Source organism: Gadus morhua, chromosome 20 (genome assembly GCF_902167405.1).
Source record: "Gadus morhua chromosome 20, gadMor3.0, whole genome shotgun sequence".
NCBI lineage: Eukaryota > Metazoa > Chordata > Actinopteri > Gadiformes > Gadidae > Gadus > Gadus morhua.
This window is the reverse complement of record NC_044067.1, coordinates 8,276,633-8,296,450: the sequence shown is the minus strand read 5'-3', so window position 1 is coordinate 8,296,450 and position 19,818 is coordinate 8,276,633. Positions and strand designations below refer to the sequence as shown.

Here is a 19,818-nt window from a genome sequence, read left to right as displayed (position 1 = left end):
TACAGCGACGGGGACGTTCATAGCAAACCTTTCCCTGCTCGGACAATTTTTACAATATGTAGCGGTGAAGGTTCAATGGACTGACAGAAGCAGGTGAAAAGGATATTTTTTCATGTGATTCATTCTTTATCATTGTCACGCTTAGCGTTAAACGTGTTTGGACTGCTTGGAGTTGGAGTTATCAACACAATACTGCCGTACATATGAGTAAATATATAATGTATTTGCATTGTATTTAAGGCTTTTATTCATGCTACGCAAACATACAAACTATTTAATTGATCGGTAAGTAATTTCAACAAATTGTCAATAAATTCTGAGGTAGTTTGGATTACGTTTTTCTTAATAAAACTGTTCAAGAAGCGGTCAAATTAAATATATAAGATGCATAACATTCTTACATTACATCACATCAATAAAGCTGATGCTTCTGTCCAAAGCAACTTCAATCAAAGTGCATTCAAGATGCCACTTAATAATGAATTAGGAAAGGAGTTTTAACCCATTTCTTAATTTTAAGAATATTTTGTTTCTTACTTAGAACCTGACACTGGTATGTGTGTGCGTGTGTGTATGTTTTTTTTGTATGTGTGTGCGTGTTTGTGTGTGTGTGACAGATAAGAGGCTGCCCTTCTGTTTCCAGATCGCCATGGAAACCCAGAGCGACGTCAGGCAGACCGACCAGGACGCAGAAAGAGGGAGCAGGTTGGTAGCAACCAATCAGATCCTCTGCCACGCCCAACCCCCAAACACACACACACACGCACACACACACGGTTTTCTAGTGTGTACATAAAATACTATACTGCTTGTGGGTGTTGTTGACAGTGCGTGCAGTAAACATCAGCATCTATTTAAATGCATACGTACACAGGTGACACACACACACACACACACACACACACACACACACACACACACACACACACACACACACACACACACACACACACACACACACACACACACACACGCACACACACACACACACATACACACATGCCTGTGGGGCAGATGCTACACTAGGGACTTTCTCTCTCCAACTGTGTGTCTTTTACAAACATATACAGACACACACCCACACTCACCCATAGATCTACTCAACACATCTCAGTGGCATTCAGCTGTAGCTACAGTAGAATAAAGGAGCTCTCTCCTTTCCAGTGATAGAGTGAGGCTTCTGGCACACAGTCAGTGGAACAACCTGTTCTCTCCCTGAACAGGACAGTTAGGGAGGAGGAGGTGGAGGAGGAGGGAGGAGAGAGGAGGTGGTGATGCCCGGTCCATGAAACAGGACTATTGTCTGGAGTCTTGGATATGTGTTGTGTGTTGCGTTCCAGTGAGCTGGGGAAGAATGAACATCTCTTTGAGCTGGTGTCTTATTTCATAGCAACTGTCAGAAGGATTGAGAGTGATTCGAACTGAGAAGCGGAGAGAGAGAGAGAGGAGAGAGAGAGAGAGAGAGAGTGAGAGAGAGAGAGAGAGAGAGAGAGAGAGAGAGAGAGAGAGAGAGAGAGAGAGAGAGAGAGAGATAGAGTGAGAGAGAGAGAGAGAGAGAGAGAGAGAGAGAGAGAGAGAGAGAGAGAGAGAGAGAGAAAGTGACAGAGAGACAGAGTGGAAGAGGGGAAGAGTGAGAGGGGAAGAGTGAGAGAGAGTGGGGAAAGAGAGAGGAAGAGATTAATGGGAGAGAGGGAGAGTGATGGTTCTGCATTTTATTGTGCAGTATTATGTTTTTACATGTGCATTTGCGTAATCTAAACTCACTCAATATCCAAATACTGGCTTCCATAAAAACGTATTTGTGTGTTTCCTTCGTTGTCCCATCAGAGGCAGGGGTTCATCTCTGCCAAGCCTGAGCGAGTGGAATAAACCTGCGGTGGGTCAGAGAGAGTCTGGCACCCGCTCTACCAGGAGCAGGAGCCCCAGCATGCCTGGAACCCCAAAGCAAGAGCACTTGGATGGGTAGGAAAAATAATTCTCCCATAGCCTCTTTACAACTAAGAAATGGAGGGTTCGATGCTATTTAGTCATTACGTTGACACTCAGTGTAACAGTGATTGATTATGAGAGACTTTAAGGAGCAGGTTGGGTTTAAGCATCTTAATTCATGGTTTTTCTTAACGTTTCTCAAAACACACAATGAACTTTACGTCATGTGTTTTGAGGGATATCACACCTCATCCACGCTACCAAGTGTGTAGCACTGCTCCACGATATCATCTACTGTGGCTCAAGGCTGCCGTTACAGGTAGACTTCAGGCAATGGGCTTCAAACACAGAACCTTCAGGCTGAAACACCCTAACCAATCAAATGTCCTGCGTCCTCAGTGTTTACAATTATGCTAAAAGGAAATCCTACTCTTTGTCTCTCTTCATCTCGCTGGTGTTCGACGAGGATGTTAATTTCCAGCAGCAACAGCAGGAAACAGAGTCAGGTCTCTGGGTCCCCCAGGCCGGTCTCTGGGTCCCCCAGGCTTGTCCTTGGGCCCCAGCAGCATACCAGTTGCCTGCTGAGCCAGTCGGCCCCCAGCGTCATGGTCCCCCTGCTGGACTCCAACACGCTGCTCCTAGCCAGAGCACATATCCACACGCGTGAGTAACCGAGGGACTTTCATCTAAGCCCGTGAATGAGATGGGTTCTCTTGTGATTATTATCTATCATCAGCCTAACCTTGATCATCCTACTAACGGTAGATCGTTCAGTTGATCATTCTACCTACTACTCTGTTCTAATACTGAGTATGAACTTAAAATGTGCCTCTTTTAGGACTTGGCTCTCACGAGAACGACAGGAACGGGACCGGAAGAAATGTAAGAAAGCAACAGATTGAAAAAAATCCATCCCTGTACACCTCGCTTCCACTTGACAGAGGTAACTGAAAGGCTAGCTGCTATTAACATCTCACTTCTTTGTCATTCCCTCCCCCACAGAGCTCCATGCCTGCCCCTCCTCCTCACATCCTCCCTCAGCTCTTAGCCCCCTTGGAAGGTCGCACCAAAGGGCCCATGTTGGTTCATCAGCTCCTCCACCCCACGCCGCTGAAGCCCATCAGGGGCACGCCCAGCAGGAACCTCAGGACTCTGCTGAGGAGAGAGCGTCTTTCTCGGGGCTCCGGCCCCACCACTAGGGGGGGCAGCGAGGAGAGCTCCAGCAGCAGCAGCAACCAGAGTTCCATCGATCTGGATGATGAGGTGGAAGAAGTAGAGAGGGACTTGACGTCAACGTACTTCCTCAAGGCTGATGCTGTCGGGAGGGGAATCAGGGCGAAAACATCAGGGGAGCGTTTGCACCTTGTCAGACACGGGGCAATGCGAGACCCAATCGGTGAGACAAGAGACTCTATTGACATTGGTAAACCACTGATGTCGGACAGCATAAGGGTGGGTGTTATTACCGGACAAGAGGTATTTGAGAATGAGCTTAAACAATTGGACTCTGAAAGGGAAGACCGGATGATCAACCTTTGTGTGGAAAATGAGATGCATCATCAGATCCGATCCTATCCCAATGAGGAGTATACAAGCCAAGCATGCATTAAAGGAACTGCAAAATACATAAACTGTGACCCGGATGACCGGTACTCAGAAAGGCAATGTAGGCTTGGAGATGGACGTGAAGTTGTGGTTCCATCACTTGGGAAGAACCCTCATCAATCGGTGAACGGTTTCCTAGGAGACGGTGAAGAAGTGAAGCCTTGTACGGTAATGACCAGTGCCACTATTGCTGTAGTCGAGAGGAGTCAATATTCAACGACAACCGTCAACCTCACTCTGTCACAAAAAAACTGCCAGAGAGACTTCATGACGTCCCCTGTGAAACCTGTAAAGACTAAAGAGAGACGAACAAACGGGAAAATGAGAAACAGAGCTACAAATTCCCAATTCCCTCAATCCTTTGGCATACTCAATGGGAGCAAGTCCAAGCTGGATCCCAAGACTAACTCAGTTTCTGCAACACAAGTGAAAACTAGGATCAGAAAAAAACCCAACTTGGTTATAAACGGAGAGGCAACGGTCAGTAGCGTTAAATCCAAACCAAACTCAGTCGAAGTGGCTCAGCAGAACGCTGACACGCCGGTGGCCAGCGAGTCCTTCACAGGGGGCTATCGGACCTATAGCAAAGGTCCAAACTCTGACAGGTCCAATGAGAAAGGACCTCACGTGATACCTGCGGCCAGGGAGCTGAGAAGTGCAGGACAGCCCAAGAGAACCCCGGTGGTGGTGCCCAGTCCGAGGTCCAAGTCTGTGGTGGACCTCATCACCTACAAGGACATGTTCCAGACCATAAACAGAGGGGACGACGGGCCGGTCATCTACGAGATGTTCGCCGGCCCGATGTTCGACAAGCTGAGAATCTCTGCTTCTTGCGACAAACCCAAGGTGGGAACGGTGTCCATGCCACCCAGAAAGTCCCATCAAACCTTCAAAGTGAAAAAGCAGCCCTTGAAGAAACCAGTGGAGCACAGAAAGCTGAGGAGAAGCCCGGCGGAGAAGATGGTGGTTTCGTCCACCGGCAAGAGGAAAGCGGTGTCGGCGTCGAAGGTTGAACCCTGTCTGACTGCTGGTCAGGGAAAGGATCCACACAAAATGGAGGATGATCCTAAACTGGATTTGCAAACACAGCCTGATTCTTTTCTGACCGAGGAAAGTGAGGAAGAGGAGGAGAAGTATCTTGAGCCCTCTTCGGACCGGGGAGGAGATCAAATGATGTCCGTTATTCAGGAGGTGCAATCTGGATATGGATCTGAAACACTCAAACCAGACGAACTGTCGTCAGCTCGACAGATGCAGCGGGAGCGATCTTCTCGCCGCCATGATGTCGAAGACCTTCAGGACGGCCATGAACTAAATCCACACAATCTAAGGACTTCATCAGCCCACAGCAGTAGAAGCAGAGACGGAGGAGAGACATACCATCAGGTTCCTGAGCCTGTGCGATCTCAAAGCCCAAAGCAGACAAAGATCAACTCCCGGACCTCTGACAGAAGCAACGGCACCATCTCGCCCGTGTACAGAGAATGCCTGGATGAAGTGGGGGAGGGGCCAATGACGGATGAGCTTCTGAAGTGTCTCGCACAGGAGCTGATCTCATTGGACGAGACAGACACTTCCATAGGTCCCTCTCCGATCTTTCAACCGTTCGGCAGCAGAGGAAAAGGGGAGGGTCCAGGAAGGCCAAAACAGAAAATGCCAGAGGTAAATTAAAATATTTTGAATAGAATGGTATATATCTGTGTTGATCATTAGTATCATACCATAGTTTGAAGTTTGTAGTTGAAATACAATATAAATATTTTACACTGCCACTTTACAAATTAAATTCTGACAATAGTGAACGTTGTAAGCCACACACCTTGGATGAATGGGAAGACTTAGATCATGTAGTGTTAAGCGTTGTTTGAATCTCTGACTAAAGGTTTTGGGCTCGAAGCCCAATGTTTGTAGGCATCGTTGAGAAAGATACCCAACACTGTACCTGATCCTTAACGAGATGCAGCATGATCTATCAAAGTTTATTTGGATAAATGGGCCTGCTTAACAACCTGCTAGTTAAATAGTTAAAACAGACCAGATCCATGGTAACGTCTGGTGGCATCCTGTGATTTGCAGCAGATATCTTCGACGCTGGACTCAGTGGTGGAGGACACCATCACCTGGACCAAAGGAGAGGTTCTGGGCCGGGGAGCCTACGGAACGGTCAGTACCCCTGGACGCTCCCTACAGAAATACTAACGGAGAACCAACTCCTCACACTCTGATATCTTCTGACATGAGAGTGTACTGCTTCATATGTGTGCTGTGAAAATCGCAGTATGCAACATCAACCCTGTTTCCGCCCAAAAACCTTGTAAAGGTCTTTGGCTTGATTTATTTGAGTTCTCCCCAAAAAACTAATCAAACTCTTCAGAGAAACTGAATTGATGTGGCAGACCCAATGCGTATAATGCACTACCCTCTTTTATCAGAGATAAAAGGGCTCTGAGCATGACGGTTTCCCTTCAACAAGCTAGCTCAAACTTCCTTCTCCAGTTCAGTTAGTTAAAGAGTTTACCCGTAAGGGATTGTCGTCCCTCCTCCCCCAGGTCTTCTGCGGCCTGACTAACCAGGGTACACTGATAGCGGTGAAGCAGGTGAGCCTGGACACGTCAGAGCCCGCGGCGGCGGACAGAGAGTACGGCCGTTTGCAGGAAGAGGTGGAGCTGCTGAAGAACCTGACCCACACCAACATCGTAGGGTTCCTGGGGACCTCGCTACGGCAGCACATGGTGTCCATCTTCATGGAGTATGTCCCTGGGGGCTCCATCGCCAGCGTCCTGCACAGGTGAGAGGGACACAGAACGACATAGCCACTACGTTAAAGCTGCACTCAGCAAGTTTAGCTCCCAGCCTTTATTTTGATTAGATTGAGTTTGGTTTCATGGCTTCATGTATTTTGGATATAAAGCCACGGCCAGTATTAAAACAAATACATGAAAACCATGAGATTCAAATCAAAACCAAATTTTATTAAAACCGTGTGGCAAGCAAAAGTTGTGCTGGTGTGAGGTTGATTAGCCATTACGAGCCTTTTCACCATCCACCCTCTTGTAACATCTTACACTTTGGAGTGTCCACACAGATGTATATTAGTGATCTATTCAACATCACATCTGGTGGTAAAATAGGGTACCTTTAAGTTACACAGGCAGCATTATGTTACACAGGTGATGTAACCGTTACATGATATAGAGACGGCCTCAAAGTTACATTAAGTTACACAGGGTGCACAAGGGGAACAAGTTCAATAACTACACTTAGTCTACTTTGATTCATTCATTCACTCAACCTTCCAATTGATCCTCCACCGATCCCTTCACCCCTACAGGTTCGGCCCCTTACCCGAGCACGTCCTGTCGCTCTACAGCCATCAGATCCTGGAGGGCGTGGCCTACCTCCACCTGAACCGCGTGATCCACCGCGACCTGAAGGGCAACAACATCATGCTCATGCCCACCGGCGTGGTCAAGCTCATAGACTTCGGCTGCGCCCGGCGCCTCAGCCGCCTCAACCCCAGCAGCAGCCACAGCGCCGACCTGATCAAGTCCGTCCACGGCACCCCCTACTGGATGGCCCCGGAGGTGCGTGATGGGGGTGAACCAGGAGAGATTGGCCTATACATGTTTTAGTCATAACTCCATTAATACAAGTTGTTGAGAACCATTATTTCATGCAATGAAAATCTGATCTGAAATAAATATCAACGTGCCCCATAGCCTCGTGGGAGAAAGAGTGCAGAGTAGCTATAGTAAGTTAGCAATGTCAGTAGAATGCATTGAGTATTTTTATAAGGGAAATTTTCTAATTTAAGGCTGAGTTGAAAAATAATTAAAACACAATAAAGAATAAAAATAAAAGTAAAGAACGAATACTTCAAAATGTACAAAAAAATTACATGAAAAACCACACTCAATATATTTATTGAAGATGATGCATGTACTTAGTGGAAGTGTTTGTTTTTTTACCATTTAAGGTCATTACCGAGTCAGGGTACGGCAGGAAGTCGGACATCTGGAGTGTGGGGTGTACGGTGTTTGAGATGGCGACCGGGAAGCCCCCGCTAGCCCACATGGACAAGCTGGCCGCCCTGTTCTACATCGGAGCCCAGAGAGGGTCCATGCCCTCGCTTCCCGACGGCTTCTCACGCCACGCCAGCAACTTTGTCGACGTCTGCCTCACCAGGTGAGGGTGAACTCTGATCTCCATCGACTGCAGTGTAGCTTTCTGATCATTTGGTCATATGGTAAAAAGAAAAAAAAGTTGGGGCACCTTTTATTATTTAAAATCATCGGTCATCATCATTCTAATTGTAGGCTACACTTCTTTCTAATCGATAAGTTAACTGTAGTTCAGTAGTAATGGCCTTTTCCCCTTCCGAAGACCATGGGTTCAAGACAGTGTGATGCGAAAGGTATCAACCTTTTGATGGGGAGTCAACCTCCCTATTGGTTAGGGTATTTGACCCTTTTTTACCCAAAGGTACCCTGTTCGATAGCGTTAGAGGCCATAAGGCCTTAACCACTGCAATAGCCTGACTATTTCATCGTATTCAACATGCGAGTACTTTTCCATTATTCTGGAAATGCTTCCTCCAGACTACAACCCTGTCTGTCTCCTGATCCTAGTGACCAGAAACTGCGACCCTCTGCGGAACAGCTGCTGAAACACCCGTTCATCCCCAACAAGACCCGGGAGAACTCTCCGGAAACTCAGAGGAGGCCCTGCTGTGCCGCCCATCCAGATGGATTCTGTCATTGGTAGACGGACCGCTACGACAGAGGATGTGCTATGGGTAGATGACCCACGACGAAGAAAGTGGTGTTATCTGTTGACAGGCCGTTTGACGGAATTTGTGTCACTGTTAAGACACATCGTTCCGATGGGAGTTGTGTTATCGGTAGACAAGACCGTTATGACGCAAGTTGTGTTATCGATAGACGGATTGTTATGATGGCAGTTGTTTTATCGGTAGACAGATCGTTACTACAGAGGTTGTGCTATCGAAAGAAGGATAAATAGACGATGACGAAGGAAGTCATGTTATTGATAGAATACACTGGTATGACATGACACTTTCGGGCCCTATATTACCACCAGGTCCACCAAGATATGATTGATAAATCAACCTACCAGCCTACTCAGTTAAGTGTTTTATAAATTATTTTATAAAGGATCAGGATAAACTGAGGTCCGAAATTCACATGAAAGTGAGTCAGATATAGTGCACTTTGTATGTTATTCATGGTTAACAATTGAAAGATCCGACCTGCTTTGAATGTTAAGTTGACTTAAATTCCCCTCTGCATGATCTGTGCCAACTATTTAAAACCACTTGATATTGTGTACTTATAAATTAAAGTGTACATTTTGTACATCTTAAATCCCTGGATGAACACTGTTTTTTAGAGCAGACACTATCGCAGCCAATACTTATATTGTTAACATAACTCAACCCAAGTCTCCACGTCTTACGACTGACATGTACTTATGTACCGAGACCTTTAAGGAGAGCAGCGGCACAATGAAGACACACAATGAATATCTTGTGTTTTAATGCATCTTTAAAAAAGGTACCTTTTCCGTGTGATTGTATTACTCAATTAAAGATGGTTGAAGTTGGATAATGAATGTCGAAAAAGGTCTACTGCACTTCGTTTGCTTTATCAAAAAGCTTTTTATTTTTCCGTGGCCAAGTCGCTTGCCCCAGGGAACAACCAAGAGTTGAACCTCTCGCTAAATCAGGCCATCAGCAAAACAAATCTACAAATGCAAAACAACTTGAAAACAATATTTTCTGAGATATTACTTGTAATAAATGAAATAATGACCAGAAATGAACCTTTTCTTTTTACAGTGCAGGTAGGTGAATGATAAGATTTTGTCTCATTAGGGTTTGCATACGGTCACTGTATAATAACACTGATACACAGATCACATAGACCTGGTTCACACTGTTTAGGTTTCACTAATCTAACCACTAATGTACAGGCAAAGGGCTCAATTGATGTGAGCATTTTTTTTTCTTTTTAAATGCACTTGAAAGCAAGAGGGAAATGTAAACTTGTATAGCACTATTAATCAAAATATTTTAAACATTATTCTGAGGCAGGGCCTTTGGCATTCAGCTTAAGGTTTTCTTGGAGATTAAAAAAGAAAATATAAATTGCATCGCATCGAAGTGTCAAGATAAGTGTTGGATGTGCCCATGTGGCCCGAGGGATTCCCTGGGGATTTGGCGCCCCCTTCAGGCCGTGAAATAAACTACAGGCTCTGGGAAGCACACATACACGACAGCGGAATGCTGCAATCGCCTGACAAACGCCTGATTCCAACAGTATGCTTTTTTTTTTTTTAAAGGTATATAGACATCTTGTTATACTTACAAGCAGCTCCAAACCTGAGTAGTCATTTTGTAGATATATCTATCCATCTTATACACATTTGTCTTTAAACATACAACAACGTATGTACACTTATCTCCACCATCGCTGTAAACACGAGTCAGTTCTGCTTTGAAATCCCTTTGGAGGTTGAAACATGCAGAGCATACGTACAGTATCTAAGTAGAAAATATGATAAGTGAGGAGGAAAGAACTGAATGAAGTTGAGCGAAGGCAACACTAAAAAATAAAGAACAATTTCAACAAACTAAAAAATATATAAAATAAATGGGAAAAGCGGAAACCAAACTGAACTTTTCCCAGAACCTTTACGTTCTCGACGTTCCTCACAGTTGCAGTCATGCTGATCAACTAAATTATACATTTCAAAGAAGATTTGAAGAAGTGAAGAATGGAGAAATGTCACTCTGTCTTTCCAGTATTAACACTTTCACCTTTACCCCACATATTTAGTGAAACCAGTCCCCAGTTTGTGGAAAATGAACACTCACACTCCAACGCACCCACATCCATTCAGGCTATGAGGAACAAAGCAGCAATTTCACATACTTGGAGTAGTGGACAGGATTTACCATCCCGGCCCGGAGATCAGAAGATCTGGAAGCATCAATTCATTGTATATCTTTAGTTGATTTTTTTGCATCTTCTCTTTTGAAAAACCAGAGAAGTCCAACAATCGCTTTCACAATAAAGATTTCCTCTTTCTTTTCCCCACTCAATTTCTGCCTTGAAGCAAAAGGTTTGCCATCATCTCATTGTTTATTTTTAATTATGTTTCTCCTTCCTGTGGGGGGGGGGGGGGGGGGGGACTTATTCTGAAAAAAAGGTGTAGCAAGTCCTGGGTGCCTTGCATGGTCCTGTGGCTGGCGGCCTGGTCGGTGAGGGTTACGGTTGCCGGGGGTTACAGTCGCCAAGCTCCAGGCTCAGTGTCTCTGCTCTCCCGCCTCGTGTGTCGGCTCGCTAGCGGCCGGCAGCTGCTGGGACGCCCACAGCCCACCTGGGTGACACAGCAAGGGGGGAGGAGGAGGAGGAGGAGGAGGAGACACAGAGAGGAGGTTAGCCAGACTGCATTGGAGTGAGTGCTTTGGCTCCTAGTTATATAGATGACCTACTAATTCCGTACAGCGCTCCAAGGTCACTTAGGTCCTCATCTCAGAATCTTCTCTGTATCCCCAAGACACGCCTTAAAACCAAGGGTGATAGAGCCTTCTCTGTTGTTGCCCCCCCAACTCTGGAATAGTCTACCTGTACATATTAAGTCCTCTCCCACCATTGACTGCTTCAAGTCTAATTTAAAGACTTATTTTCTCCCAAGTTTTTAATCTACCTTAATACCACCCCTACACACACACACACACACACACACACACACACACACACACACACACACACACACACACACACACACACACACACACACACACACACACACACACACACACACACACACACACTCTTTATTTTATTCTTTGACTAATTTGTTTATTATTTTAATTATTTATTTTCCCCATGTTATATAATTATTGTTGTTGTACCATCGTCATTATTTTATGTTTGTTTGCAAGCACTTTGGGTCAACTCAGTTGTTTTTAAATGTGCTATGGAAATAAAGTTGACTTGAATTGACTTGAGCAGCAGCAGGAGCCTGGGGAGAAGAGGAGGAGGAGGACGTACCTGCAGCGCCGCCCCCTCCTTTGGAGCTTTTGCTGGCTCTGGAGGAGCCGGATGAGGAGGAGTGTTGGTTGTGGCCCGCCTCCGGGTGCGTCCTCTTGCGGGACGACGAAGACGACGACGACAGCAGCATCGCGGCGGCCTCCGTGGCGACCGCTCCGGCGGGCCCGCTCCCGTTGCCGCTGTGCGCGTGGCCGGCGTGCTTCTGATGGTGGCGATGGAGGCCGTGTTCACCGCCGCGGTGCGCGTGCTTCTCCTTGCTCACCAGCGGACTGGAATGTTTACTTCTGCTGTTGCTGTTGGCGACCGCCGCCGCCGCCGCGACGCTCTCGTCCGACGAGCTGTGGCGCTCCACCTTGATCTTCATTTTGAGCTCCTCCCGGTTGCCTTGGGAACCGCCTATACCGGGCGTGGGCGTCGGCAGGGGGAGGCGGAGCTTCAGCGATCCGTGCGCGCCGCCTTTGTCGCGCTTCTCGCCGTGGTGGCGCCGCTCGTGCCCCGAGGCCGACGAGGAATGGTGCTTCGCCTTCGCCGGCGCCTCGGGGCCCGGCGGGTGCTTCCTGTGCTCCGGTTGGCCGGCGGAAGAGTGGGAGGAGTCCTCCGCCGCGCCCCGATGCTTCTCGCGGTACTTGTCCAGGGACAGCCTCTGGCCCTGGGGCGTGAGCAGCGGGGAGACGGCCAGGGGCGGCGGGGGGAAGGCGGCGGAGAGGTTGGGGGGCAGGCCGGTCGGCGGCGGCGGGTGCCTGGTCCCTCCTTTGTGTTCGTGTTTGACCAGGGTGGGGCCCGGCCCCTTATCAGTCCTATACGGCGGGTGGGGTAAAAGGGAGGCAGTGGAAGAGGACGAGGAGGCGGCGGAGGAGGAGGGCAGGGACAGGGCCGGCTCCGTGGGCTCCTGCTTCAGGGGGGTGCCGGAGTAGCTGGCATGGGGCCAGTCCCCGGTGCCGTAGGAGCCGGCCAGGCCGTCCGCAGAGAGGGGCGTGCTGGTCATGGACAGGGGGTAGGAGGTGCTGGGTTTAGGGAAGCAGGGGTTGGAGGAGGAGGAGGAGGCGCCCATGGATGTGTCCAGCAGGGAGGACTCTCCCAGGGAGGGTCCGGAGAAGGAGCCGTCGGCGGAGCCGTCTCCCTTGGGCTTCTTGGCAGCTTGCGTCGCCTGGAGTGAAAGAAAGAGTTCAAGGTGAAGCCGGGGCGCAACAACAACCATATACCGCAGGCTGGGACGTCCAATTCCTTTGCACAATTCGGTATCACTCTACGTCTGAGAAAAGAAAACGTTGACAAACTACGTTAGTTACCAGATGGAAAACTAAGGTTACCTTGGACCTCAGGAGTGGCCTAACTATGGTCTACTAGGTCTTGACACGAGAGAGATTATGGCCGTTAAGTGGCCACAACTGCTCAACCGCTATTCGCAAGCGAAACTTGGGGACCAGAGAAAGTGGCGCTAAAATGTACGCTGCGTGTGCGTACGTTGCCCAGCAACCGCCTTGCACTATGCGCAGGCAGCCAGAAGGACTTCATTTATTTCGAGCATTTCTATTTATTAATACAAGTGATGCGTTTGTCTCGGAGGGGGAGGAGGTGGCGGTGGAGATCTGTAGGGACAGGGTCCGGCTCCTCCTCCTCCTGCTGCTCCAGTGGGGGCCGAAGAACGCCCCTTAGCTGTGAAATATTGACAGTATACCACAGCCTGTCGTGAGCTACTGCTTGGTTTTATTCACACAAAAGTGCTGACCCTTACCCTCCAGTTCCTGATTCTTTTTAACCTGCTCGGCGTCTTCTCCAGGATCTGCAGAAACTCGTGGGTCAGCTCTGTGAACACATGAAGACAAGAACACATGACGATGAAACACCACATTTCTCAAGAATAGGCAAGGTGGTTTGGTAGAATTTGTCATAGGCTTACAACTAGATTGGAGCAGTGTGCTGCACCTTGTTACTGTTTCAAAGCCACCAGACTCCCTGCCTCTAAAACGTGGTTCACGTTATTTTTTGAAGTTACATTTTGTTTTACTTCAGGGTATAATGGTTACAAACATGAGTCACTCACTCGGTTGCCATGATAACCTAGCTGAGAACCAGCTGAGAACCCTAGAATCGCCGGCATCACTGAAATAACTGACCCCAGTCGCCATTTTGACCTCTGTGGAATTTTTTTTTTACAGTGAACCATGATGACGCCAATAGATGGTCCATTTTTCTGCAACACTGCAAGAGTCTGATCAATCTTTGAAAGGTTTGGACAAAAAACAATCATCACTGTTCATGCTTGTGAAGTATAATTAAAATACACAATTTAAAAACAGGTTTCATGTCTGGTTCCAAGTTTTGGGTTTAATGTTTCCATTTGGAAATAGGTCTCCAGGATTTAGTTTCAGGTTAAGGTACGGCCACACTGCACGCTTTACGCACGTTAGAGGCGTTGAAAATCGGCATTTCTGCATAGGGAACCATTGGTGTAGGCGTTTAGACGCGTTAAAGCGCCCAACGCACCAACGCGCAGAGTTAGCGCAGAGGGATGTTTGGTTTGATAGTTACGACGAAGAGGGAACGCTCCATTCACTTGCATGGGCAGCGTCTTTGGTTGCTAAGCAACCTCAACGTCTTTGGCAGACTATTTCTCTGCAGATCAACACTACGAATGCTGGAAACACCACACCCACCATGTGAAGTTATTTAACCCGATTATTGTTATTTATATCCGAGATTATTTAATCTAACCCGATCCAAGCTCTATCATGCACCGCGTTGAACCATTTTTGTGACACGCAATGATCCAGGGTCAGGTTAGGCGCGTTATGCGCGTTTCTTAACGCAAGTAACGCGTGCAGTGTGGCCGTAGCATTAGTAGCGTTGTAAAGCGATGTGTAGTATCGGCCCTATATCAGTCTTTGAGGGGGACAGCAGCCTCACCGTCCAACAGCTCCAGGGTGACCGTCGTGTCCACGTACTCCCACCAGTGCTTCCTATCCGTGGACACGGGAATCTCCCAGTTGGACCACTTGCACGCCAGGTGGATGCACACGCATGCAATCACTGTAGGCTTGTACTGAAGGCAGAATGTGGTGAGGTGGAGGCTGTGTGTGCGTGTCCGAAGAGGGGGAGAATGTGTGGAATGTGTGTGTTTCAGCGAGAGAGGAGAATGGCATGAGGGGTGCCGAGAATGATGAGAGAGAGAGGGAGAATTGAAGAGAGTGACAAAAAGATGGAGAGAGCGAGAGTGAGTGATGGGTGTGCCAGTGGCATGTATGAGAGTGAGAGTGAATGTGAGTGTGATTAGGGGTGTGAGTGAGAGAGAGTGAACAAGTGAGTGTGTAGGTGTTTCCAATCATATCCCGGAGTGAATCAGGGGGGGGGGGGGCGAGAGGCGGCCATACATGTGGAGAGAGCAGAGGAGGGAACAGAGAGGGAGCAGACATCGTTAGTCACCAGCTAACACAGACAGTAAACACAGACAGTAACACAGCAACACACTTCGTCTAACTGGCCTTTCACCCAAAAATCACATCCCTCATTAAGACAAGCTAACCAGAAGTCATGTGATGACTCTTGAAGCTTAGCTGACTCAACTCCATGACGATTACAGTTTGGATTAAGTTGTAAACATTTATTTTTGGGATTATATGACCAAGGAGGACAGAGTTTATCCACCGTTAATCACAGAACTCATGAGAAAAGGTTAAATATCGCAAGTAATCAAAGATTGATCTAAAAATAATAATAATAATACATTTTATTTATAACGCACTTTATATCAATTCAACGATCTCAATGTGCTAAAATAAAAGTTCAATAAGAGTTGACCATCCCAGTGTCACAAAAGGGTGGGAATTAATTTGTTACCGTCAACGCAAACCTAATCGCTAATAGATAGCTATCCCAGTCTGAACTCTGAACAAGGGTTCAGGGATTAAATGTCCAACAGCAATAATCAAAGCATTTGAATGGAGGACAGTAACCAACCAGCTTTTCAACAACCAACTTTTTCGTTTATGGCCGTTGGATGGCAACCATAGCTTAAGTTTTTCGGGTTACGGTAGTGCAGAAAGTATGCTTGACATTGAAAGCTAACACTTCTCTTGTTCATTTGTGACGCAAATCTATATGAAACCCAGACATCTTACACTGAGAAAACCGGTTTCGGTGACTCAAAACAAATTCTCCCTAAAAGACTAAACCGAAACAAACCCCTTAAGGACCCAGAGTCAGAGCTGTAAATCCAAGATATTAATATCTAGATATGAATGTTATCCAAACTTATTTCCAATTAGACAAAAACGTTGGTCACCTATTATTATCAAATGATAAAGTAAAATGTAGGTGAAAGGGTTCATCTGGGGAGTTGAATGGCTTCATTTAATCACTATAGGTCCTTAAAGGGTCCCTAATCTGCCTAAGTGAGCTATAGCTGAACAGCTAAAATATTTCTGATGTCAGAATGATGACTGCTGCGATAGAAACACAGCATGTTAAGAAAAATACACAAAAAGACTACAAACTACAAATACTTAAAAAGGACAGATAATGATGTATGAAAATAAAAGAATACAAAGATGGCTGTACTTACCGGAGGCGCCTCTACGACAAGTTTACACCTCTGTAATCGTTAGGGGTAATTCAGGCTACCAAAGTGTGTGTCTCTCTCCCTCTCTTTAGACATATGCACTCGTTCGCAACAGAGCAGGGGGGAGACGGGGGGAGTCACGCGCACCACTACACTTCACATCTTGCATTCAACCCCATCCGTGCCAACGGCTGGCCCCTTGTACAATACACCGCACCACTACTGGGGCCCGGCGACGCCACAAGCCCCCACCCCAACCCCCACCTAAACGCGGTGGCCCCGGTCACACTAACCACCACCACCACCACAACCACCCCCCCTGACCCGTCAGGGGACAAGGGGGAGGCGCAGCAGGTGGAGAGGCTAGGGGAGCAGGTGGGAAGGGGGGAGGCCAGCGTCCCGAGAGCCACCAGAGCGAGTAGGGGGTGGTTGGACACTGAGAGGGTACCCTGCATTACTTGAAGCTATGGTGTGCAGTCACAGTGCAAACAAGGAGGGGGCAGGGTAACAACCTGTTGGTAGCCATGAAATAGGAAGTCTGTGCCAGATCCTTGCTTGCTGTGAGCAAGAAGATAGAGAAAGAGAGACAGACAGAGAGAAGAGGAGAAGAAAAAGAGAAACAGAAAGGGGAAATTACTTTTGTGTCAAGGAACAAGTAATTGGTTATTATGATGGTTTTAATTATCAGTAACAAAAGATTGATTGGTTACCTTAAAATTATTTCCATGATATTAAGATAATACTGAAAGTAATAAATCATGTGAGGTTTGCGTTTTTAACATTTTAATATAAAAAAAAAAATTCAGTTGAGAATTTAAGACACTCTGTGACCAATTGTTAAAAGCTATCGCATTTGTCCCCGCTCGTAGTGAAACAAATATAATAATAACACTAAAAATAACAAAATACCAATAGACTATTGCTTCTTTACTGTTTTTTTAGCAACATAAGATAAAATCAGCCCCAGATAAACTACATAGAGCCCACAATTGGCAGACACTATTGTCCAAGGTGACTTGCAAATAAACTGCAAGGTACAGGTACAGCCCAGTCTGGAGAAAATAATCCAAAACAGACTTTGCTTTACTACAACTGTGCAAACGCACTGATAGCAAGGTCACGTCTCTATCTGTTCTGTGGAGCCAGGCGGCTCTATGAAGCTGCAACGTCATGCCGCCCAATGAGAACGACAATGGCCTTCAACCGTTTGTCAATAGAACGTGTGTGCGTGCGCACGGGGATATGCAAACATTACATCACCCCCTTCCCCGCCCCTACTCGTGTCTGAAGGTGGGACAGGCGAGGTCAGGGGTCACACAGAGGTTGTACAGATCAAAGGAAGGAAGCCTCTACCTCGCACAAGCTGGGAACATTTCACCACATCTGTGTGTGGGTGCTCAATAGTAATTTCAAAGCCTGAAAGAAAATACATCAGAGGTGAGTTGAACACAAGCACAGCAAGGAGGTGACAGGTCGTTCTATTTGACAGGGGAACCCAATCATAATGAATTGTATTAAAACTTTTCTCCAACCCGATTAGAATGTCCTTCGAATACAATGATGGGATTTTTCAAAAAGAACAGACGTTTTAAGCACAGTTTCCGCGCTTAAAACAAATGGCAGTTAAACGTTTCCAAATATTGTTTGGGAGACTTCGTGCCAAATTATGGAGTGTTTGGAAGCTAATCCCTGTGCCCATGGGCACTGGGAAAGAAGGACGTGTCACCTTTACATTACTCAATGAACAAACACATGGTGCTGGGACGGTGGCAGCCCAGCAGACCCACCGCAGGAAAACATTACGTCAATTCAGCGTTCTTCCATCAATACACCAACAGTGGTCAATCATCATATCAACCACACGCTCAATGACTGTGATTAGGCAGGGTCGCTCTCTTGCTCTCTCTCGCTCTCCAGTCACTCGGTTACTCACCAAGGGTCTGCAGCACTATGGTTTCAAGAAGCACCAGCTCTTGAGCTTGCTGGAGGTAGGCCTGAAGTTTGATAGACAACCATTACATCACAGCTGTAATGAGTCTATTAGTCCTTACCCTCACACCTAACCCCTTAACAAGAGTCGCTCTAGTCTAGTGGGTGGGGAGTAGCGTTTCCCAAACTATGGGTCAAACGCTACTAATGCCATTTAGGGTTCAAGGTACCCTTAGATAACCGTCTACCGAGTACCCCCTGAGCCAAGACTACCAACTACTTAACTGTGACATTGATATTAAGGGTAGATGCTGGCGGGGTAAAACACTGTGCGGGGAAGCCGATGCACCACAAAGGGTTTTCCTGACCTAAAAATGGAATCGCAGGCCAAAACTGGTTGGGAAATACTGGTGTGGATGCTTGGTGTACAGCCGGGAACAGGCAAAGCAAGACTTTAGCCTTTCCTGTGGCCAAATGGAAGAAACGAGAGAGGAAAGAATAATAATAAAAGGAGCGTGGATACCCTGAAATTGCCTAAACTTACGTTACTCTTGGAGTCAAGCGGCGCTTCCTGTGGGTTTAGGCACGCGTGTGACACTTTAATCACATGCTCTAGCTTTCTCGGCTGCTCTTCCACTTTCGCAGCCAAAAATAACGCCGTTGGAGATATGATCTGTGAAGAATACAATGTTACATTTATAAATGAATCATAAAAAGATTAAATTGTTATGGTCCACAAGACAGACAAGATATGTGGTTGATTTGGAGACTTACATTTCTGTGGAACTTGGTGAATGAGTGGTGGATGTAAAACCTATGCATGTAAACAATAGCTGTATTTATAGTTAATTGGGAGCTGGGATGGGAGGTCAAGGAAAATTATGAGTTTTGGTTAATGATAGCTTAAGATTGTAATCACACAGTAAAAGGAGAATCCACAACAAACTCAGTCTGCACTCTATCAAGTTGTTGTGTTAGAAAGTTGCTTATTCTGACCTTTTTGTTTAAGCTACTCACATTTGGATTGTACGCTACGATTGTTCACCTGCGTCTGTTTTGGGCTGCGACTCAAAGTAACGTTAGCCTACATGTGATGTGAACCATGCTTTGACAGATGATGGTTGGAAAGTAAAAACATGACCACCTTTAAACTATGTGCGTTTTCCGTCTCTTAATAGCGATTGCCAGACATTCTCTAGTCAAATAAAAAGCAATTCATTCGCTTGAATAACTAGTAATGATTATACATACAGTAGTAGCAGTAGCAGACGCATGCCTGGCCCTCGGCTAACCAAGCCAAAACAAGAGAAGTCAAAAATACGGCGAAGATAAAGCAAAGGCGAACCGACACGTAAAATACTATTAAATAATATTCTAAAACAGAAACAACACTCCACTTTCGTATAAATGCTCTACCATGCACAGACAGAGTTGACACGAGAGCGCCATTAGTAGTAGCAGCAGCAGTAGTAGTAGCAGCAGAAGCTGCTTGGGGTTTGTTTATAAGAGGATACACGTTGAGTCTCTGGCCCATGTCCTGGATCAGAGTGGCCGCTTGTTGCCGATATGATAGCTCCCGGTCCGGTTCGACCCCGCACCGACGGGACGGGGTGTTGTCGAGCTGCTCCCGGGTTAGAAACCACTTAGTGGACGAGGATCCCCGGCACGCCGCCATGGCTTCAGCTCCGCAGGACGTAGGAGGGGGCAGGAGGGGGGGCG

The 19,818-nt window shown here is 46.8% G+C and overlaps 2 protein-coding genes across 7 annotated transcripts in view; one reads left to right on the top strand and one right to left on the bottom strand.

The window, feature by feature from the left end:
* map3k19 (mitogen-activated protein kinase kinase kinase 19) overlaps window positions 1-9,553 on the top strand; it is an 18,604-nt gene extending 9,051 nt beyond the window's left edge. For 2 of the 5 annotated variants that reach the window (XM_030343013.1, XM_030343011.1), the window contains 10 exons: window positions 618-705; window positions 1,828-1,962; window positions 2,411-2,592; window positions 2,768-2,811; window positions 2,932-5,196; window positions 5,611-5,697; window positions 6,084-6,322; window positions 6,866-7,118; window positions 7,511-7,719; window positions 8,163-9,553. In XM_030343013.1, the coding sequence (XP_030198873.1) occupies window positions 618-705; window positions 1,828-1,962; window positions 2,411-2,592; window positions 2,768-2,811; window positions 2,932-5,196; window positions 5,611-5,697; window positions 6,084-6,322; window positions 6,866-7,118; window positions 7,511-7,719; window positions 8,163-8,298 (3,638 nt within the window). In that variant the 3' untranslated portion in view covers window positions 8,299-9,553. Of the gene's footprint in view, window positions 94-617; window positions 706-1,827; window positions 1,963-2,410; window positions 2,593-2,767; window positions 2,812-2,931; window positions 5,197-5,610; window positions 5,698-6,083; window positions 6,323-6,865; window positions 7,119-7,510; window positions 7,720-8,162 lie in introns of all 5 variants that reach the window. The other 3 variants (XM_030343015.1, XM_030343014.1, XM_030343012.1) reach the window with 3 other exon arrangements.
* On the bottom strand, window positions 9,113-19,818 carry ccnt2a (cyclin T2a). Of its 2 annotated transcripts, XM_030343016.1 has the most exons (10): window positions 19,614-19,816; window positions 18,874-18,955; window positions 18,644-18,772; window positions 18,104-18,164; window positions 17,524-17,586; window positions 16,683-16,728; window positions 14,520-14,683; window positions 13,348-13,418; window positions 11,613-12,759; window positions 9,113-10,935 (listed from the first exon to the last, which is right to left on the bottom strand). In XM_030343016.1, the coding sequence occupies exons 1-10, from the start codon at window positions 19,772-19,774 to the stop codon at window positions 10,862-10,864; spliced, it is 1,998 nt and encodes a 665-aa protein (XP_030198876.1). In that variant the 5' UTR covers window positions 19,775-19,816; the 3' UTR covers window positions 9,113-10,861. The 2 variants fall into 2 exon arrangements, 1 of the variants encoding a protein (XP_030198876.1); XR_003974127.1 differs by lacking the exons at window positions 9,113-10,935; window positions 11,613-12,759; window positions 13,348-13,418 and having other exon boundaries at window positions 16,174-16,728; window positions 19,614-19,818.

Coding starts and splice junctions, on each gene's coding strand:
- ccnt2a (XM_030343016.1), bottom strand. CDS start 19,774: ATGGCGGCGTGCCGGGGATCCTCGTCCACTAAGTGGTTTCTAACCCGG. Junction 18,773..18,873: donor TCACCAAGTTCCACAGAAAT/GTAAGTCTCCAA, acceptor TATTCTTCACAG/ATCATATCTCCAACGGCGTT. Junction 17,587..18,103: donor CATAGTGCTGCAGACCCTTG/GTGAGTAACCGA, acceptor ATTTTCTTTCAG/GCTTTGAAATTACTATTGAG.